This window comes from Hippichthys cyanospilos, chromosome 2 (genome assembly GCF_059441005.1).
Source record: "Hippichthys cyanospilos isolate Australia breed blue-spotted pipefish chromosome 2, RoL_Hcya_1.0, whole genome shotgun sequence".
Classification (NCBI taxonomy): Eukaryota; Metazoa; Chordata; class Actinopteri; order Syngnathiformes; family Syngnathidae; genus Hippichthys; species Hippichthys cyanospilos.
Window position 1 is genome coordinate 33948042 of NC_142370.1, and position 23521 is coordinate 33971562.

Consider the following 23521-nt stretch of genomic DNA (forward strand, 5'->3'; position numbering starts at 1 on the left):
ATAACCATTGTCCAAAATTTGGACCATATAAAACCATTTTAATTACAATTTTTGAGTACTTTTTAACAGGATTTAGGACCTTGATTTTCCTACCATTTTTGCAGCAGTCCTTTGAGCGGCGGTCAAACTATGTCAGCAAACAGAAAATTATTTTTTTTTACTTGTGTTTCACCATAAGACAGTAGGTGGCGGTAGAAACCAGTTAAAGTGTCATGGTCACTTCAGAGGCTACAAATACAGACCATAACATCTTTCAATATTTTGTGGTATTAATAAATTTAAACTACTATGTGCTGCATGGATAGAACTGATGCCACTGAACAATTTAAGTCATAGGTGTCAAACTCAAGGCCCGGGGGCCAGATCCGGCCCGCCACATCAATTTATGTGGCCCGCGAAATCCTGGGCAAACTTCAAATTTCTGGTTAAAATACTAAATTTGCAAGTTGTCCTCAACATTTAAAAATTTGCGGGTAAAAATAACAAGCATTTTCTGTTCCCAATATGTCTTTTGAACAGTTTTTACCGGGCTCTTTTTTCAAAACTAGTTAGAAGTGTGACAAACACACCTAAAATTGATTTGATTTCACAATTATACCGGCCCTCACACAAAAATTAGAACTACAATGCGGCCCCCGATAAATATGAGTTTGACACCCCTGATTTAAGTAACTGAAGGAAAAAAAACTCATAAATAACTTTAATTCCTACTCATGTCAAGTGTTAGTCTAAACCAGAGTCTAAAAATGGCTGAATAAAAGACTTGATTATTGACAAAGTACGAACTTTTTAATGTTAAAAATCGCTTGAATTGTATTATCCATTGCTCGTCTTGCCCAAATCTTCAATTCTTGTCTCATTTGTTGTCTGTACTTTGGCAAAGTAGTTGCGGGTGTGAAGTTCTACGAATTCACTTTACATATGAGCTGCGGTCTGTTGAAAAAGATAACATAAAAACATACGTAATTAGCATTGAACTGATTTAAATTGGCGGTCCTGCAGCATTTCTATAGGATCCCCCTCAGAATCACCCCACATTCTAAATCCAATCAAGCGCGGCGCTGGGCTGGTTTTTCTACTGGTGTATAATCTGCAAGCCTAGAGCTACAACTCCCCCCAGTTCTACCTCGGTTCTTCAATCTGACCTATTTTTTTCTGCTTTTAACTTCTCTTTTTCGCCTCCAAAGTAATTAACACTTCGTTTTCATATGAAATTCTCGAGACTTCCTTTTTGTATGACTCAATTAGCACGAATATGGTTATATTCATAGAATAATCATTACACGGGAACTTAACGTTGCAGAGAATGAGCCAATGCCGGCATGCAGTTTATCTCACTGGTGACGAATTTTTGAACGCTCAACGTTTTCATTTCGCCGCAGTCGTTTGGGGCTCATCTGCTTCAGTTTGATTACAACACTGGCGCATAACAATTTTGAGATTAAATGAAAATTCAAATATGCTGATCAACTACCAAATTAGAAAACTCTTGCCAAATTTGTGTACATTTAGCAGTGGTTCGCAAATGGGTGTAAATGTACCCCTGGGGGTATTTGAAGGAACTTCAGGGGGTACTTGGGATTTAAAAAAATAAAATTAAAATAATTATTGGATTAATTCATTGTTTCAGGAAAATATAAGCTCATAAAATAAATGTTATGTTCAGTAGGTTATTCAATTTTATACGTGCGAAAACCCAGATTGAGCCAATTTGTCAGATGCCACCCCTCGTTACCTGTCAAGTTTATGATTTATTTTTGTGAACACATCTCTACTATGATCCCAAAATAGGACATTTTAAGTTGCATATTTTTCTGAAGACAAATATTTATTTGTAATTATGAGGTCTTATTATCTTTGGTGGGGACAAATACTTATTAATAATTAATTTAATCAGTTATTTTTGTGAACAGATCTCGACTGTCATCCCAAAACAGGACGCTTTATATTGGATATTATTCTGTGGACAAATATTTATTCATAATTATTTCTTTTTGAGAACGGGTCTGACACTTTATATTGATTCTTTTTGCGGAAAAATATTTATTCATAATTGTGTTATTTCTTTTTGATAACAGATTTCTTCTATGACCCAAAAGAGGACACTTTAGGCGGATTTTTTTTTTTTTTGGTGGACCATTACAAATAAAGTTTGAAAGATGGCATGTTTGAAGTCTTTTTTTTTTAATCCCAATCAATCAATCAATCAATCAAATTTTATTTGTATAGCCCTAAATCACAGAAGTCTCAAAGGGCTTCACAGATGAAAAGAGGTCATGTGGAGACATCGTACAGAGACATCTTTTCGGTGTAAGGTACACAACAGCGTCCCCTGTCAAAGCTCCCAGAAGGGGAAGGAAAAACTCCAAAACCCCAATTAGGGGAAAATCAGAAACCTCCAGAAGGGACCACAGGTGGGAGGAGCCCCCTTCCAGGCCCACAAAACCCAAAAAACGCTTTGCGCTGGCTGAGGGGTACTTAGCTGAAAAGATATTTCACAGGGGTACTTCACGGAAAAAAAGTTGAGAAGCACTGGTCTAGTACATAAACAAATGGCGGATCAGTCCGAGCCCGAACAGTAAGTCAAAAGTCAATACCAACATTGTTACTCTGATCCCGCTGTTTCCAGACCCCCGGGTCAGAAGAAAGCCACGGCCGCAAACATCTGGCAGAGACAAACTCATGTACATCGGATCCTTCTACCACTCCCATCAAGGCTGCCAGCAATATGCAGCTGGCTGCCCCCCCCCGACAGCCTTATCTCCCCACCCTCCTTATAGTCCGCAGAAAATTTCCTCCGCAGAGCCCGGCGAGCTTATTGTCTGGGGGCCCGGCGTCGGGGGTGTCAAAACATGGAAACAGCTGGCAGCGGAAACACTACAAGAGTATCACACAAAAGTGACCTTGATGGCAGTTGCATCCTGTCCGGGCAGGAAGAACCCCCGTGACCCCTCGCAGCTTCTCCGTGCAAGTGTTAAAACATGGAAATGGATTTGACATAATGAGAGGAAAAAAAAAAAGAGGAGGAGGGAGATGACATGAGGAGAAATATGTCACAGGGAAGCTTGCAGAGACGAACGGCGATGGATGGAGGAGGGGAACGAAAAGGTCAAACATAAGGGCAAGCGCCGAGTAAGGAACATTATTAGCTTCATAAAAGGCAGACAGTACATAAAGCGAGCATAATAAAGGAGTTAGTCAAGATGATAAAAGGTCGAACCGCGCCTCGCCACCAAATACGAGTGGCTTTCAGACCCAGGGACTCTGAAATGCAGATACCAGGTGGTCCTGGTCTTACGTTTTTGAGTGTGGCCCAGTTCGCGGGCAAGTTCGTTTGTTCAGATCAGTAGAATTCAAATTTTGACAAAAAAAAATAAAATAAACGCCCCTCCTGTCCAGCAGGTGGCAGTAGCTAAAGCGCTGCATGGCTAACAACCGATCACTACTAAGTTGAGATATTTTACTCGAAATAATATACGGTAAGTATTTCCAACTAAGGACCTCTGTCAAACGGAAATTCCCGAACCTGAGAAAAAAACATGTGCATTAAAATTTCTACGCTTCTCTTACATTAACGATGGATTCTTTGCAACGAAACTTCCGGTATTAGAAAGCGGAAGCTATTCGGAAGCTATTTTTGCATTTTATTGCTCGTGTTGGTACACATGTACTGTATTTTATTAACATACTTATACATATTTTTGCAGCGCAGGTTTCTTACCAGGAGGAAGGTCCTGATGTGGGGTATCTTGTTTAGCTCCATGAGCAGCCGCAAAGCCTTCTCGTGGTTGCTACAGTACTCGCCGTACACCGAGAAACTCTCCCTCTGCCAAACATAAGGAAAAAAAACACAAGAGGGATTAGAAATCTTTTTTTTTTTGCTAGTTATTAAAAACGATACATAAAGTTGATAGTAAATGGCCTTGACTTGTACTATAGACTTGTACTATAAAAATCCAAAAGCAGCTATTTTTGACAAAGTTCTATCTGTGTCCTATTCTTCGTGCGTAAAGTGATACATGGGCCTGTGGAAATACGGTATCGTCATTTGTCATCCATTATTCATAAAGCTGGCATTGCACACAATGCGTAGACGCCATTGAGGCCGCAATTGACTCTGAAGCGTGTCTGCCTCCTGTCGCGAGTACTTACACTTGGCTACAGCCGTTAGAATGTATGACATAAGAGTATGGTTGAGGTTAGAATGTCAAACTGGCTTATGAATGAGCCTTGGAAGAAACCAATTAACTCGAACTGCTTGAGCACCTCCTACGCAGGGACCTCAAATAAGAAACACCGATTAGGGCTGTCTCTATTCAATATAATTTCACTTCATTATTCTATTGATTAGTTCATCCTTGTGCAGTATTTTGATCATTCTCACAGTATTTTAGCCAATAGTTGGCACACTCCTAGATGTGTGATTAAGTTGGTGGTGCCAAGTTGAACTTTAGCATGTTGTCACTATCTGGGTGAAATTTCAGCTCCATGAAGCCTTCATTCAGTGCTTTTCCACAAGGGGATTCAAATAATCAAATACAATTTAATTTTGCATTAAAGTATATAATAAATATATTTTTTTCCTCACTCTGAGATTATTTACCAATTATTGTTGTTAATCTGGTAATGTTTAATGATTAAAAAAAAACATGAAGCAATAGTGCGGAAGAGTGATGGACGTTGTATTCAGGAAACCTTTTGATAATAATTCAGTCACTGATTTGGTGATTCTTTTACCAAAGTAAACAAACACAACAAACAAACAACTTTGATGAGGAACTATATACTTCAAAATAATTACTGGTTATTGCCTGGAACTGGAAGATTTTGATCATTTGAAGATAAACAACGGCTCTAACCAATTATTCAACTGGTTATCAGCATCTGTGTTCCACCAAGGTTACCTTGGTACCTCGGTTGAATCAGCTGAAGATGTCATAACCTTTGAGTAATATTCCCGCCTGCGAACAAGGACGGACTCGGATGTTGGTTCAGTCCGCTTGCTTCTTATAATTGAAATTAATGCTGTAATGCTGTAAGCTCACACGAGCTCCCGTTAGCTGCAACAGGCACAATAAATTGTGACAGCACGAAAGTAAAGTCGTGTTTTGCTATTCCTCGCTTGGACCTTAAAACATCAGGATGATGGTGAAAGACACGGCTTGTGCCCAGAATAGCTCCCGGAGCCTTTGACGAACGCAAATTCTTCTTCACTGGAATGTTATTCCGAAAGCTGGATGAGAGGTTTGTGTCCCGCTCTGAAAAGTGAAAGCATAATGGCCGCGGTTCAGAACGTATAATGACGTGAGTGTTGGGAGGACTCGCTGAGAAGACGCCCAGATTGAGCAAATATTGACGCCTGTGATTTCTCGTCCAACGTGCAATTACTTTTTGGAATTCGGAGAGTTGGACTTAAGGGTAGAGTCTTCCAGAAGGAATTCTTGACTCCAATAACTAGTATTTAAAAAACAAACTTGTAGGAACCGGAGTGGCGTTGGTGAAGATATTTCCTCAACGAGAATCTCAGCCGTGATTGACAGCTGGTTTTATGGAACAATGCGGGGGGTTAATCAAATCCCGGTCATGGTGTTGACCTCGGCCGGGGTCAAGGGCTACGACCGAAGGGTGCCAGACGGGTCCGACCAATTGGCTCGGAGCTATCAGTGCCGAAGGTGTCGAAGGTCACGGGCTGCAAAAGGAAGTGTAATGGATACGGAGTGACGTGGGGGGAGGGGTACCTCCAAAGAGCAACACATAAACACTGCGCCACACGACATCCCTTTTCACACGACGCATTTTCACACTAATCGCGTTAGCTTTGAGCCTTTAATAGACTAACAGATTACTGTAATTCCCCAAATATATCACTTTTTTCCCAAAAATGAAGGCCGAAATTATGGATGTGTTGTAAAAACGGTCATTTAAAAATTTGGGGGGTTTTCGGCGTCATTCGAAGAAGATTGATCGTCAGCCACGTACGACAAGTTTTGACGCATAAATGTGCATTTTTATATTGGCCGTATTCTTACTGACAATAATTAGCATAATGGTACTAGCTAGATGGCGGTTGGCTGTTGGCAACAAGTCCCCGTTGCAGCTAAAAGTAGCTCAGGTTTGCTAAGGTTATGACATTATTTCCGATTAAAGAAGCAAGCAGACTGAACCAACGAGCGAGTCCACCCTTGTTCACACAGGAATATTACTAAAACGGAGAGGATCGTGGAAAAATTATTATTTCTCCAGCTGATTGAATTACTAGTGCACCGTTTCAAGAACATGAAAGGGTATTCTATTTGACTTATTTATTCATTGCAGTTTTTTGGCATATAAACACAATCATAAACTTGGTGAAACACGGATGCTGCACAACTTTGGGTACTTTTGACAAATGAACTGTTGCTGCTTTGCGAAAAGGATCAACAGCTTTGAGCGCATTCACTGGCGCTGCGTTCAGTGACCTCTCACAGTGTGGCAAATCTGAAACACACTGAACTCAAGCCGCAACAAATATACTGTATAACCTGGATATGAACATAAGAAAATATGAAAAACTTGGTAAGGGAGATTTTTTCTGTTTTGCTATAGTTTTTTATATTGTATTGTATTGTAATTAAAGCTCTTTTATTTGAGGAACTACGGTAATTGCAATTAATTACAGTCATGGTCTTTTAATCGTGTTCATCTAATTTTTAATCAATAACTTTATGCTTTTATAATATGCTGATTAGATCGAATTTTATGCAAATTTGTGCTCGGGTTATTGGGGAATGGAAACACAGGCCAATCACACCCTGAAGCGGTTGATTGGCTGTCATTGTCTTCAGTTTAACCTGATAGGCTGCTGAAGGCAACGGAAGGAAGACGTGAACACGGAAGAGCATGGGAGATTTTTCGGTCAAATGAATGGTCAATTTGCATTAAAGAAAAAAAAAACCCACCGAACAACATTTTTGATTGAATGCCATGCATTCTTTTCCAATGAATGAGATTAAAATAAATGTTACTTGTTTATCCTAATATGCGCATGATTGATGATGCCATCAAATTCATTCGATTTATTGCCCGGCCCTAATGACACGAAGGAAATATCAAATTTAGAAGTTTTAGTTGTCATTGTCAGATATTATCTCAGAAATTGACATTCACATGCAATAATATTACAAATGTTGATTATTTGATGGATTTTGATTTATTGCTTTGACTCGTAATTAAATACAGCCTTCAGTCATCCATCTTTTTTTTTCCCCGTCATCTTCAGTCACACTTTTTTTTCAGGTTTCCCTCCAATTCCAAATTCAAGAACCTCCTGCTTGCACATCTACAGTCTGACCTTTCTGCGACCCAGTCTGACCACGCAGCGATGGAAAAAAGACTCCCCGTAATCAATTTTCCACCCTGACAGATGGAACGGCCTTGACGTCTCGGGCACATGTGCGAAGGTCTCATCTCCTCGGCCAATTGAAGGAGTTATCAATGGACACTTGCTACGAAAGGCACTTTTTGCTATGTGTTTGGTTCGTTTGTTGTGTGAACATTTGTGTGGGGGGAAAAAAAAACTGGTGGAAGGTGCAAAAAGTAACCCAAAGTTGCTGTAATTAGGGCCCAAGCAGCGACCACTTCATGGTCCCTAATGTTCCTGTCCATTATTATTATTATTGTTATTATTATTATTCTCCGAAATGAATCGCATTTTTGAGGGCCTAAACATACACGAAAAGTCACAAAAATTTGCACTTGAATTCTCTTGTCACATTATCGCACGCACATGTGCACCTTACAAATCCTGCACAGTGCAGGAAAGCTGTTAAATACATAATATTTTGCACTACATGATATTTGGCTGCTCTAAAAGCCCCATCATCCTTTTCACTATCTCACTATGTATGTAATATCAACATATAGGGCCAAAGGTAATATTGTGAATGGGGAGGGCTGGCTGCTCTAAAAGCCACATCATCCTTCTCACTATGTATGTAATATATGTAATACCAACAGCGGCCAGAGGCGGCGCCAAAAGTTTTCAATGTCACAATCTCGCAGTGGCCGAGACCGTGCTAAATATTGTGCTGACAATGCTGCGCTATCGTTAGCTTAGCGCAGTAACTACGGTTAGAACTTCCACCAAAAAAGACAAAAGCTCGGCGTTTGACGCGCTCATTTGCGTCGGCTCATCTTGTAGCTTTTGTGTGAAACTCCAATTTCTGTTTACTGTGCGTCAACCATTCACGCTGCAAATGACTAAATGTCTCGGAGCACTAAGACGACCGTCACAGCTTTGGCGGTTGAGCGCCATTGTGGTTTCAAGTCCCGGCGTCAGTGCGGCACAGCATCCTGCCGCGACACTCGGGGACCTCGGAGAAAGTTGACTTGAAAATAGTTGGTCAGAGCGAGACAAAGTGTGCGAGCAGAAAGGCATTGTCCCCTCGCAGATTGACACAGCGGCTCTTCCTCCCTGGACACAGAGCCTTCTTTGTTTGTCCCCAGAGGCCATACGAGTTCAAACGGAGGGGAGCCGTGGTAGTGGCGGGTGGGGTGAAAAGCGGGACGGATGAGTGGAATGTAGAGGCGGGCTATACGTTCAATTCGTTTCATTTTGCAGAAGTGGCAAAATGCTGGACGGGCGATTTACAAGACATGTTTGCGATCGGTGATGACTTAATTTGAAGGCGTAGTCCACTTATTTAACCATATTTAGCAGTTAAAATATTATATTTTGTCTATGATTATCCTTTAGTAGCAGCCATGTTTAGACTCTCCTTTAGCATAACACTGGAAAATATTTGAAAAAGCTGTAAATAAGTATCTAGGATTTAATGTATGGACTCAAAAACGTAAATTTACGTCTTTGGGGTTGAATGAGTCGGTTTAATTAGTAAATTACCAATTATTAAACGGCACATGACCAAAAAGTGCACTAAATTAATAAGAGACAAAATATTAACTTTTTAATGCTAAAAATATCAAAATAAATGGACTATTCCTTGAGGGAGTTTTGCTAGCTATTAGCTTGCAACATGGAAACTTTTTTGCATGTTTATTTGTATGACTATTTTACACTGAATTTTGTTTTTTTAACAAATCAAACATCTAAATAAATGTTTGTTGGCTTTATTTCTTCCCTTAAAATTAATTAAAACCACAATCACCTCGAACAATTAAAGAAATCTGTGATTTCTGTTTGGGACTTTATCGTTTTTTTTTTTTTTTTTCCGTTGCAAGAACTGACGACATAGTGTGCATACTCACCTTTTACTCAATACGAATAAACGTATTTAAGTGCTAACCCAGTACTAGACCTGGGTCCGGCCGAAATCCAATTCTAAATACTGCACTGAATTTATATTGCATGTATACGGTAAGTTGTGTTCATGCTCCTACGTTTTGGCTAATACTTGTTTTGAGACCGGAATACCAATAAGACAAAGCCACTTACACGCTACAACATGACATTGCGGTCTAACTGGAAAAGATCCGAGAGTTGCACAGGAACTTAGTTGAACTATGTTGGGAGCTCAGCCTGGTTGCATGTAAACATGCCGCGTGACTTAAAGACATGGTGCAATTTAGGGGAGGATGCAGGCTTGTTTTCGGGGGGGGGGGGAATGAAGACAGGCATGTTCGTGTCTCAGTGAGTAGGGGGTGCAAAGGCCCCCGGCAAAAGTTAGAATTAGGGTTATTTTCTGTACATTTGCGGTCAGGAGCGAAAAGCGAGCGTGTTTTGCATGCCCGCGTAGTTGCCGTTGTGCATTTACTTACAAACTGGAGAAACACGTGTCCCAGTGCATGATGGGGTTGGGGTTCGGGCTGCAGGATGGCCTCCAACGAGGACAACACCTCTTTGTGCAATTCCAGGATGTCCTCGATGTTGGAAAACAGAATCTATAAACGGCGGGATGATTTTGGTGGAGAAGATAGAGAGGAACGGGGAGATAAAGGAAAAGGAAAGGAGTGAGGAAGGAAGTGAGCAACAGATGGATCAAGGGTGGGGGCAGAAAGGTCAATAAATTCAGTGTTAAGGCAAACCGGTATTTAGCTTGTTTAAAAATAAAAAAGTCCTACCTTAACATGTTCAGGTGAGAGACATTGTTGGTCATCCGCAGTTTGTCTGATTCTGTGCAGAAATGCCTGGGAGGAGACAGCAAATTAAAGTGGCAAATTTGAGTATGTTTGATAAAGAAGATACCTTTCCATCATCAACTTAACGCCACGCGTACGTCAACATTGTTCCGTGTTTAATTGAATGATTGTTTTATCTGTAAAATTTAAACAAATACAATAAGAAAAAAAGAGGAAGAAAAAGAAGATCAGAGAAGAAAAAGCAGAAAAAAAGAATCAGGAAAAGAAGGGGAAGATGAGGAGGCAGAAGAAAATAAGAAAAAAGAGAAGAAGCAGAAGATGATTAAGAAGCTGAAGAAAAAGGAAAAAGCAGATCAAAAAAAGAAGAGGAAGAACTAAGAAAAAAAGAGGAAAGAGAAAGAAGCAGAAGAGGAAGAAGCTGAAGAAGAGGAAGCCTCAAAAGAAGACAAAGAAAAAGAAACAGGAAAAGAAAGGAAGAAGCTGAAGACGAAGAGGAACAAGCAGAAGAAGAAGCAGAAGACACAGAAGAAAAGGAATAGAAAGAAGAAAGGAAGGAGAAAAGGGCAAAGAAATGGGAAACAGAAGAAGAAAGAGGAAGACGAGGAGACAGAAGCAGAAAAACAAGAAGACAAAAGAAATGGAAGAGGATAAACAGAAGAAAGGGAAGAAGCTGAAGAAGACAACAGCAGAAAAAGAGAAGACAAAAGAGGATGAGCAGAAGAAAGGGAAGAAGCTGAAGAAGAAGAGAACGAAGCAGAAAAAGAGAAGACAAAGAAGAAGTGGAGGAATAAAAAGCAAAAAAGATGAAGAGAAGCAGAAGAAAGAGGAAGACGAGGAGACAGAAGCAGAAAAAGGAAGAAGACAAAGAAGAGGAAGAGAAGAAACAAAAGAAAGAAAGAAGCTGAAGAGGAAGCACAAGAAGAGAAAAAAAGAAGAGAAAGAAGAACTGGAAGAAGACGAAGACAAGAGCAAAAGAAGAGACAAAAGAAGCAGAAAAAGTAGAAGAGGACAAAGATGAAAAAGCAGAAAACGGAGGAGCAGGAAGAGGAAAAGTGGAAAAGGAAGACGCAAAAATAGCAGAAAGAGCAAGAAGAATAAACAGCAGAAGAAAACGCACGTAAAGCTATCAAAAGAAATCAATTATTCAACAACTATCGGACGGTTTCAATCCGATATGAAACAACAAATTTGCATACCTCTTCACTTAGAAAAAAAGGTCCAACTCATAACAATCATTTACAAATGTTTATTTTTTTTTTAGTCCGAGCAGTTCATTCTCCCGAAATCCGATTTCTTTCGCATTCATCTCTGTCGGAAGCGCAACAGCTAGCATCATAACAATCCAATTTCAGGGCCCAAACGACACGTTCCGGAAAACAGCCAAACTTCAAAGACATACCGATAAAAAAGAAGAACGGAGAAGCTTTATTTCCTTCTCAGCGTGTGCTTGCTGGCCACAGTCGAGAAAATCTTTTCTATTATGTCCAAGTCAGAATTGTGCCTCGCTATGCACTACTTGTGCCTTTAATTCCTTGGCGTCTCGCCGCCGCTATGATGTCATGTTTATTGCCGTCCTGCCATGGAAACACAAGCGGATCACTATTTACCACTCCGATCCAAAACCTGATCTAAAGTGAGCCGCTGCACTCCATTAAAATGTGATTGTGGCGGTTTAAAATAAAATCGCGATGTTCTTCAATCGTTCGAGAGAAGTAGGATTTTTTTTTTATCGAAGGGATGAATCCCACAAACATTTCGTAAACTGATTTATTGAAGCTCTGTGCAGTATTTGGATCATTTTTGGGTCATTTTCTTCCACGTTGTTTCTCTATTTTAGTCAAAGGTTGGCACACTTTTCTACTAAGCCATGTTGAATTTTGACATGTCGCCATCTGGGTGAAATTTCAGCTCCCTGGTGTCTTCTTACAATGCTTTTCCACAAGGGGAATCAAATACAATTTAATTTAGCTTTTAAGTATATTATAAATATATTTTTTTCCTTACTCTGAGATTATTTACCAATTATTGTTGTTCATCTGTCGCCATCTGGGTGAAATTTCAGCTCCCTGGTGTCTTCTTACAATGCTTTTCCACAAGGGGAATCAAATACAATTTAATTTTGCTTTAAAGTATATTATAAATATTTTTTTTCCTCACTCTTAGATTATTTACCAATTATTGTTCATCTGTCGGCATCTGGGTGAAATTTCAGCTCCCTGGTGTCTTGTTTCAATACTTTCCCTTTGATGACAAATGCCTTTAAGATTAAAGCCTCATACTTTTCTTGCCCCCCCATAACCGCAACAGTATGTTATTTGATATACAATGAAGAATTGCATCTAAAATTAGCGTAGTTTCATAATTTTAATAACACACATGATGGATGTAAGCACTAATGTCAAGGGTAGACTTATAATCGTGTTTTTGTAAGATTCACCCAAATTGAAGTAAAAAATGGCCGTGGTCGACTTGTACTCTGAGAAATACGGTAAGTTGTCATGCCGTGTTAAAATTTGACGTTGTCACCATCTGGGTGAAATTTCAGCTCCCTTGTGTCTTGTTTCAATACTTTCCCTTTGATGACAAATGCTTTTCATGTAAGAATAAAAGCATTAGACAAAATACCACACATCTGTCTGAGGGTTTTGTTTTTTTTTCGATCTACTCCATAATCCTGCTCCCTTTGGCTGCCATCAACTTTTTATCTTGCAAATACGACTGCCGTCACGGGAATCCCGCGGCATATCCGAAAAACGCTAGCCTCTTACTGCGATTGAACATAACGCATTTGCCCATCTTGTTGAGTTTGCCACATTTAATGGCGTCGCGAACAGAAGTGAGGTCCTGGCCCTTCGCAATACTCATAAAGTGCAACGCCGTTGATTGCGCAGACAGGAAGAGGAAGGAAGAGGGTGCGGGCAAAATCAAGATTTGGCGGTTTAGGGAATTGACGTCTGCTTTGTCCCTTTCCTTTTTGAGACCATGCCTGTCTGGAGATCAAGTCTGAAGTCGGACGGCTTGAGGTACTCCAAGACTGTCGGATAAGGGATAAACGGACAGAAGAATGGGGAAGCGGTGGCACAAATGAAAGATTCACATCCTCGTTTTTTGGTCTCGGTCGTTCACATGTCGCGATTGCGACTGAGCGGCATGCAAATGTGAACGCCACCCAGACCTCACTTGATGATATCCTAGTACAGGGGTTTCTGTCAGAGGGCCGGTATACTTCTAAAAATAGTCTTAAAAAAGTCAGTCATTGCTTAAATTTTTACGTACCCCTGAATTTCTATAAAATCCTGAAAATTTAGGACTTAAAAATAGAAACACGTGTCTAATAAACGCTGTTTTCGCTTATTTACATCCTAGTTTTGAAATCAGAGGCTGGTAAAAACTGTTCAAAAGATAGATCTGGAACAGAAAATTGTTTTTTTTTTTTTTTAAGACAAGTTTAGCTAGAAACTTGAAATCAAATCAGCATTTGGCGGGCCACATAAAATGATGTGGCGGGCCGGTTCTGGCCCCCGGACCTTGAGTTTGACACCCGTGTCCTAATAGTAGGTCTGTGTAATAAATCAAAGTGTGATGACAAAAAGGAAATTGATATTTTCTGATTCTATACTTAATCACCTTTAAAATGATATGCAATGCATGGAGGTAGCTGAAAACTTGAAAATTTTACAGCAATTTGAATGTTGCACAGTTGAAATCCCGAGTTTGGAGGAAAACACGCTTCAAATTTTGCCATATTCAACTTTCGATTGAGTCTACTCATTTTTTTCATATACTTTCCTTTTGGCAGCTGGGAAATGAAAGTGGAGAGCTTAAGGAGGTGGTTTTTGTGGAAATCACAAAATGAACACCGCTGCTGAAAATTTCCAGCGATATCTCAAAACTAATATCCCCGACATAAGCCCGATTTTGTAAAAATACATCACAATTATGCCGATGAATTCATCATGTTAAAAATCGGAGATTTGAAAATGATCTTAATTGTGAAATGCAGATTTTGCACAAGTGGCAAAGGTGTGTGCTTTACAAATCAAGTTGTTTATTTACATATGTATAATGACCCAAGCATCGTTGACAGCCGGATTTACCTTCCATTTTCTCCCATTTAACACGCTACATTTTCATGATCATTTTCCGGAGTCAATATTTACAAAATGTCCTTCAATCCAAAAATATGAAGTCACCGTTAACGTCAAACTAATGAACGCCCACAGCTTGCTTGAGTCTTGAAAATACTTTTGAGTCTGTCGCCTCAAAAAGCACCAAAAATGTACATAAGTTGCATTGATTAAATCAATCGTATAACAACAATATGCAAATGAGTTCTTTCCAATGCTAAGCCTTTGAATAAACTTTAAATAACTAGCACAAACGAAAATGCTAAGGAGCTAAACGCATGCTAGGCAGCGCTATATAACATGCTGAAGATAAGAACTAGCATTAGCTAGCATGATATCCACAGTCACAAGTTGTTGGATCAACACGCAACTTAATTTCATAATAAATGACAAAATTATTGCAACGATAGTACAACTTACAGGCACGTGGGTCAGATTTCACAGACAGAACAATGTTTGTGTCACCGCGCTTCCTCACTACAAAATGTAATATCAGCAGCGGCCAGAGGCGGCGCCAAAAACAAAGCACAAATGAACGAATTGTGAAAAGAGCAACTAAATCAGTTCCAAAAGATCAACTAAATCAGTTCCAAAACATCATTTCGGATGCGGCCCGGTACCAGTCGATCCCCGGACCGATATGGGGATTAATGTCTCTGGGTAAACTAGGATGCCCCTTCAATCTTGCTGTTTCCCCCCCATTGTGCAAAATCAAAAGTAAATCCCCACATTTTGCAAGCACAAAAAGGACGGCCGTCAAAAGGTTGCCCAGTAAAATTCAATTGTTTTGATTCGCATTGGAAACATCACTCACGTGAACTTCTTTGACCTGCGTGGTGGAGATGAGGCTCCACCGGCCACAAAACTACGTGATGGGAGTCTCGATGGCAACAAGAGAGATGCTTCAGCGCTTATTACGACCAACTGCAGCATACAAATTATTTTCAAGCTGTTATTTTCGGTTAAAATTATCACATGTTGCTGCTTCAAGTTCAAGTCGGGTCCAATAAAACATTTGATGCTCTATAAAAATACACCTCAAGTGTTACTTACAGTAGCTCCACCCCCTTAAAAAGTCCAACACTTATAATCACACATTTGCTCCCAAGATTGAAGTAATTATCATTTCAGAAGAGACCAAAATAGAATGCAAAAACTATGAGGTGCAACCTCTCTAATTAAAAGCAGGGATAAAGGGAATCGTAGTGGGGTTGCTGGCTGTTATTTTGCGGAGAAACTTACGCTACTTTGTGCTTGTGGCGTGCGCTAATTATTTTTTTTCCCCCATATGGCAATTTGTCACGAGTCCACACAACCAAGCGAGACTGCCCAGTGCCAAATAAGCCAAAAAATCGGTTGATGATGATTAAAGTAGGACAGGAGAGAGAGAAAAAGATGAGCGAAAAAATAGATATAAAAAAAAACCGGAAGTGATCGTGGGACAAGAAAACGCAAGATCAAAACAACAAATATCCAGCATAAAAATGTGTTTCGCAGATGTGGTGACAAAAGTGGAGAAAGAGTAACAAAGAGATCCTTTCAGAGCGGTTCTCACTCGATTGGCCATCCTCACCCAGGATTGTGTTGGCTGTTGTCATTGTTCCATTACAAAGCACACAGGTTTGTTTGGAGAGAATATTCCGCTGACATCAGTAGATGGAGGAGGGTGTGCTAACTAGAAACTAGAGCAAAACAGATGAAATCTCATTTTTTCGTAAACCCTGCATATTTTCTCCTGCTCATATCCGGAAGTTGTATATTTGTTGCGCGTTATATTAAGAGTGCTTCAGATATCCCACATTGTCAGCGGTCGGTGAACGCGTCGCCGACGTAACGTTGAATGCGTTGAATTTAAGTTCATTTTACCATTGAAGCCCAAAGTTGAGCAGCGTCGGTCTTTGACCAAATTTATGATTGTGTGTGTGTATTAATATTAATAAAAGAGTCAAATGGAATACATTTCCATGTTCGATGCACCCGTAATTTGATCACCTTTCCATGATTCTCTCCGTTTTAGAAATATAGGACGTTGGATGTTACAGTCCAGTGTGACTTATCTGACGCAAAAAACTGTTAAAACTGTTCACATCAATTTGAATTATTTGACAAATAAAATATTAGAAATTTACCTAAATTGTGAGGTTGCGGTTTTACAAAAGTGGCACACATGCTAGAATGCTTTACATGAGATACGAGATTATTTTTTTTTTAGTACCAGCTGATTTTTAGACACTCCTTTAGCTTAACACTTAAAAATATTAGAAAAAGTCCAAACACATACCTGGGACTGAATTCGTGGACTTTTAAAAATGTAAAATTACGTCTTTAGGACTGAATGAGTTGGATGTATCCCAAATAATTTTTTTATACATATATGATAAAAGATGAGGCTTGAAATTGGGTCAAAATGCTAAAGGTTGTCGAACCCTGATCTAGATCCATCGAATTTCCGCCGAATCTTTCAACCAAGAGTCACATCTAGAGGAGTAAAACAAAACAAAAAAAAAAAAAAAAAAATCACCGATGCTTCATGAGGCTTCATTTTCCCATCACTACATTTTCTCCTCGACCACATTACGGACAAGCGCTTCATTTACTGGCATTAGGATACGAACCGAATAATGAAAGCGCTCTCGCTTCCGTAGCGAAGTCGCTCGCCGCCCGAGTCATGAAAAGCAAACTGTAACGTGACTCTCCCCTCTGGACACACTTGTGGAGCTCATTACTTGCTAATCAACATGCTGAGGAGCAAAAGGACGCAGCTGGTGGTCCTTGTTTACCCTCTCCTATCACCACTTCAAATGACCTTTGCAGGCTTCCTTTTTCCAGACGTCAGATAACTTTGCGGCGGTCAAATATTAAGGTGGAATCCGATTGGAGAAAATGAAGGTCTCAGTTCAGCCAATGGGTACTTAGAATTTGCACAAGTGAAAAATGAGAAATCCTGTTTCCAAATTGAAAAAAATTCTTTGATGGTTGAGAGGAACAATGAAAGCTCAAGTAACTATTATTTATATTCTCTTTCTCTGCGAATTGTATAAAGCGGCGAGTCTGCGCGTAGGTGGCACAATTTCCCATCATTTGTTATTTTTGTCCTTCAGACCTCACACTGAGTGACGCTGAATCAACAGAAGCTCAAGTAGTGCACGCATGTGCAAATTCCACATTCGACAAGCCGTTCAACAATTCTGTCAGTTTGTCCAAATCGATCTAATACCATCACAGTCCCTTGCATTATATCAATCGAAGTCATATTATTTCATTCGTTCGCAATTTACACGAGCATTGAAATAGCATGTGAATTGTCATTTCATAAAATGAAATTATAGGTGGAGATAGGGCTGGACAATAAATAGAATTAATTCATTATTTTAAAAAAGGAAGATTTGGCTAAATCGTGAAATTGAGGGTTGTAAAGTAGCTAATAGGTGCTTTACAAGACTTGTTTTCAAAAGATACTAACCACTTAGCATAATGGCCAATTTTAAAACTACTTTCATTTATAAGACACACCGCATTATAAGGCGCACAGAATAGAAGCCACTGTAGGGTTGTGTTATGGATCCAGTAGATGGAGCCGTGCTAAAGGGAATGGTAAAACTATTGTGGAATATTTAATATTAAACTTTTTTTTAATCAAATTGCAACTAAAAACCTTTAAATATATTGTTTTGTTGATTTAAAAAACGGTTTGAGGATTTCTTTTTATTATTTTATATTATTATTAAGGATTTTTTTTTTTTTATAAAATTGTGCTTTCTTTTACAAAAACTCATCGTTTTTGCGCATTGTCTTCGTATAAATTTCTTCCAAATTGGAGCATATATAGCATGGCAAAATTTCAAACGTTTTTTTTTTTTTTTCATTGTAAAATTGTAAGAAAAAAAAAAAAACATTTAAGAAACATTTAAGTGAAAATGCAGAGGTAAAAATTGAAGAATCCACATGGCGATTATTGTATTTTTTTTGTATTTTATTCCCCCCCTAATATGAAAACTCACAGTTTATGCCCAGTATAAGGCGCACCTGATTATAAGGCGCAATATCAACTTTTAAGATAATTAATGGCTTTTAGGTGCACCTTATATTGTGAAAACTATGGTAACTTGGTTTAGTCCTGGGAGCAAGGAAATAAATCATTTATTAAATATACACTCTAAAACCTTGTAGTAGCATGGACAATTACCTGCTGAGGGTTTTGATGGAGATGGATAGGTGGTATATGAAAATAGCTTTTGGCTTGATTCCAGTTGAACCCCCCCCCCCACACACACACACACACAAAATCCAACATTTGATTACTTGCAGACTATGCACGCATTGTTACCCCAGTGAAAACAGCGAGAACATCCATCAGTATGTTAACAATAGCTGCTCACTTGGGACACAAATTTATCTCGCGTACTGCCAGCAAAAGACTCGGGAGAGATGTTGCACATGAAGGCCTCTTGCCAGGAGGGCGGCGGCGTGGAAAGGTAAACTGCTGATGATGCCATCCCACTGGAGCTGAATTACCAACCCGTGCAGCTTTATACAGTGCACATAAGGCTGCCAAGTACAACTCGGATGCAGCGGTGGGCCTTCTCTGCTGGCCTAACGTAACCTGACATCATTAATATATATATATATATATATATATATATATATATATATATATATATATGTATATATATATATATATATATATATATATATATATATATATATATATCATGGTATATCTATTTGGTTACGCTGCTTCCAGTGCTGTAGTTTTAGGTTAGAGTTTTTATCCAATCAGAATTCAGCTAATTTGCGTCGCCAGGCTGTATGAAATCTGCCCGAGGCCTTCGCAATCGCACGCGTCTGTGCGCTGTGAGGGAATGGGCACAAGGAGTTAATAGACAGTTGTAATAGCCAATCAGATCACGAGGTGGCGACAGTAAGGCCAGCTAGAAGGCCTCACGTTGAACGTGACATGTACGCGCGCTGTGATCGGATACTCAGCATGGAAGGCAAAGCTATACAGTTGTAGCAAGCTTGGCCGTTTGGTTGTGACGATCCCTGTGTCTCGTGCTTTTGTCGAGTAGTTATTTTTTTTAAAGCAAATTAAAACATACGATAGAAAATATTTCGTTGTTGGAACTGAAACGCACAGACAAACTGTTCAAGAAAGTCATTTATATGTTCTTGAGGAAAGAAAGAATGGATTTTGTGTTGAATTAAGTGCTTTGGGAGACAGCCTTTTTGCTGAGTGCAAGCATTTTTAATGATAGTAAAGATTTTACATAGTGATTAAATTATTTTCAGTTTTTGTCTAACAAAAATGAAAACTTGCAGTTTATGCGCTGTATAAGGCGCACCAGATTGTAAGGCACACTGTCAGTTTGTGAGAAAATTTAAGGCTTTTAGGTGTACCTTATAGTGGAGAAAATACAGTACTTGAAAAATGCAGCAGTTCTGACACTAAAGCTGTTGCGCAAGAGTATTTTTTCACTTTAAACAAGAACCAAAGTAGCTAAAAGATGATCGGTGCGGCGATAGCACACAAAAAGCAAGCACGGGTTCTCGCATGATGACAAGTGTGGTGTATTTACAGAAGTATGTGACCAGATACATGATCAAGCTCCCGTGTGCTAGCAGATGTGGACGGGAGTTGTGAAAGTGCCCAGCGCTGCGTCACTGTGTGTAGCAACGTATGTTAGCTAATTGCACAATCTCACGACTTTCAATAGTAGTAAAACATGGGAAATTATGTTTGCATAAACATAATAAAGCTCACAGTTCATAGGTTTGACTTGGGCTCTGACTTTTCTATGAGTTTGCATATTCTCCCCATGCCCGTGTTTTTTTTTTTTTTACGGGTGGTCCAGTTTCCTATACAGATAGATAGACAATTTGATAGATAGCGATCACGCTAGCTAGAGACATCCATCAAACTAGCTAGAAATAGCAATCAAAATAGATAGACAATTTGATAGATAGCGATCACGCTAGCTAGAAACATCGATCAAACTAGCTAGAAATAGCAATCAAGATAGATAGATAGATAGATAGATAGATAGATAGATAGATAGATAGATAGATAGATAGATAGATAGATAGATAGATAGATAGATAGATAGATAGATAGATAGATAGATAGAATTCAAGCTAGCTAGACAAATAGCAAACAAGCTAGCCAGAGCGATAGCAATCAACAGACAGACAGACAGATACATAGAAATTAAGCTAGCTAGACAGACAGCCATCAAGCTAGCTAGAGATAGCAATCAAGAGATAGATAGATAGATAGATAGATAGATAGATAGATAGATAGATAGATAGATAGATAGATAGATAGATAGATAGATAGATAGATAGATAGATAGATAGCCTTGAACGTATTTACCGTAGCGAGTGAGAAATAAAGACGCAAAAGAGGTCTTAGGAAAGCAAAGTGGCGCAGAACGGTGAGTGTTTCCGTGTGGCCCACAAACAGGAAGACGTGGAAGGAAAACAAAGCGAGCTCCTTTTCAGACACACAAGAATATGATTCTATTGGAGCAGATAGGCAAGTGGCACAAACAGCCAGGGGCGGCAAAATAAACAGTCTCTTGCAGCAGATGTTGTTTCAGGGCAGGAAGTGTGGCCTTTGTGAAAAAAAAAATGGAAGGACGTGTTTAGTTGAACTACTAATACCACTGAACCTCAAGTCAAGTGTGAAAGTTTGCGGTCCGGTCCCCCAACTTTTAACAATCAGCCAAAGAAAATACTCTATTTCCATCCAGCAGTTATGTCAGCCTTTCACTCATTTAGCAAAAACAAAACTAAGGAATCAAAACGAGCTTTCACCGTTGAATAATTTTATTATTATATCTAATATCCCATTAATTAATCGAATAACCAGATGAAAAGTTATTTGCATGAAATTAAAGCGCCCCATGAGTGTTTATTAGCCAATGATTGTTGTCTAATTAAAAAAGTCAAAAAGTTTCTAAAAGTATCAATTGTTCATGAAAAATACTTTAGTTATCATTACACAAATATTTAACCTTTTACTGCTAAAAATGGCAAAAGTTTTGCACAAGCTATAAATCGTTATTTTTTGCGCAAGCTATGAATGTTAAAATTACATTACAATCATCGTTTTTGTCTGAACATTTTCCATATAATAAATAAACCCAAATTCATTCGAATCAATTAAAATTGTAATCATCCAGAATGATTCAACAAAATTGTTTTTTTTTTTTTTTTAGTACAATATTGTGAAATCCTGATCATGTTATATTAATGAAATTTTGAGGTTCCGTTTAAGCTTCCTGACAATATAAAACGATAAAAATTGAGGTGAGTAAGCAATACTAGACCTTCCTCATTCATCACAGGGGCAAAACCGCGCTGTAATGAAAACAAATTGGAGGTCGGCCACCAACTGGAAGTGACGGTTTTCTCCCTCCGAGGTCATTCATCTGACCTGACATGTAAATTTCAGCTAGCATTCATCATCGTCGCCACTTGACACATTGCAAAAAAATCTTCATCACGGCCAAGCGCGCTCAGCGTCGTGTACAATCCATCCGGCTTGGCTGTCTGACCTTCAGTCAAAAGGGGTCAGATATGTGTGGGAGGGTCTGCTAACCGCCAAAGAGCCAGACAGTAAGGTGTGAGGAGCCAGATGGGCCATATGCTGCTGGTGCGGCCTTGTATTCGCTCCAATGGACGATGAGTAAAGGAGCCTGCTGCCCCGACGTCTGCCGCGTTACACTCGCCGTACTTTTTCATCCCCGCCGTCAAGCTGGTCCAAACACAGTATCATACAAAGATAGATTTTTTTATTACTTTGTTTATTGCAAGCCAGTTTTTTGAATCAATGAATTCATTTGAGGAGAAATTTGATCTTTTTAAAATCTTTTTGTAGGTTAATCTCAGGGATCTAATTATTATTATTATCATTATTATAACTATTATTACAAAAAAACTGAAAAATATTCAAATGTCTTCTTTTGGGATTATAGGAGAGATGTGTTTGCAAAAATAAATCATTCACTTGACAGGTAACGAGCGGTCGCCCATGACAAGTTGGGTCGACCCATTTCAGTAAGGGGGAGAATCGAATCTGGCTTTTAAACTAATGAAATTCAACCTACTGAACATAAATTTGTTTTATGAACTTATATTTTCCTACAACAGTTAATTCAATAATCATCCTTAAAAGATTTTCGCATGTTTGTTTGTATATTTCAAGTCTCGAGTGCCCCCATTTGAGAACCGCTGCCTTAGCTAACTCAGAGTAAAATGTGGAATAATTTGTCCAAAAAAATTGACACAATCCGGCACAAGGCTTAAAATAACTAATTAATCAAAATAATTTCACCCCCCCCCCAAAAAAAAAACAGGTGAGAATGGAGAGAATACAAAGAGACGAAACCATTAACCTTCTTGCTAATCGACCAATGGAGGCTTTGCTAACACTTTTCATTCAACTTGAACGACGCTTGAAGTCCACGGCTTTGCTATCAGAACCTATTCGAGACGCCGTTAGTTCCCACACCTCGTCAGCACGTATTGAGGATCTTTGTATGCGAGCTCTCCGGTTAGCAGCCTCAAACTCTCCTCCCCTTCCCATCCGGGAGAAAACAAGCTGAGAAACAATGCGGCCATTAAGGCTCTCTTTTGGGTTAGCCTACAACGGGGAGAGGCACGGGGCACTTTAGGAGAGGCCATTCGGGGCTGGACATGGCGTGAAATGGAATAAATAAATGCAGAGGAGGGTAAAATGCAGCGGGGTTGAAAAAATGGCGCCATGATGAAAGACTCCAGCCAAATTGGGCAGACTTCTTTCTCCCTGAGGCTCGAATTCACAGCTTGACTCTCGCACGCCCCTAAAACTCCCACGAGCCGTAGTCGTACCTCAACCAACAAACAGACCATTGCCATAATTATCACAGTAAAAATACAAATTCTAAGAGGTGGGAAAATATGCCATGATGTGAGAAAGAGAGCAGCGATGGATTATACGCAAAAGTCTTTTCCAAGGCCAGAATTGACCTATATTTCAGTCTCATCTTCACTGGTGGGAGTAACCACTCCCTGCCTACTGTTTCTTCTAATTCGGGAATGCATTCTGGAGAAAAATAAATATAGCTGATTGCGAATGTAAATTATACGGCCACTTACGGTGACCAAAACCCGTGGGGCCTTTCCTCGGCTAAACGACCTCTCGGGGAATCGCGACGGGTCGGCGGACGAAAACTAAACCGTCGCTATCGTCCCGGATGATTAAAGCGTTTCGTTCTGTGATGTCAGCGCGTGAAAATGTCATTGCATTGAGGAAAAGGAAAAGTTAGTCAGCGTTC

The 23521-nt window shown here is 39.4% G+C and overlaps 1 protein-coding gene across 4 annotated transcripts in view; it reads right to left on the reverse strand.

Moving 5' to 3' along the window:
• prex1 (phosphatidylinositol-3,4,5-trisphosphate-dependent Rac exchange factor 1) overlaps window positions 1-23521 on the reverse strand; it is a 98182-nt gene that overhangs the window by 64048 nt on the left and 10613 nt on the right. For all 4 annotated transcript variants that reach the window (XR_015864739.1, XM_088407578.1, XM_088407577.1 and 1 more), the window contains exons 2-4: window positions 10060-10125; window positions 9757-9879; window positions 3722-3826 (exon numbers count right to left, since the gene is read on the reverse strand). Coding sequence is in view for 3 of the 4 variants with exons in the window: in XM_088407578.1 (XP_088263704.1) it covers window positions 3722-3826; window positions 9757-9879; window positions 10060-10125 (294 nt within the window). In the remaining variant the exon portion in view is untranslated. The remainder of the gene's footprint in view (window positions 1-3721; window positions 3827-9756; window positions 9880-10059; window positions 10126-23521) is intronic.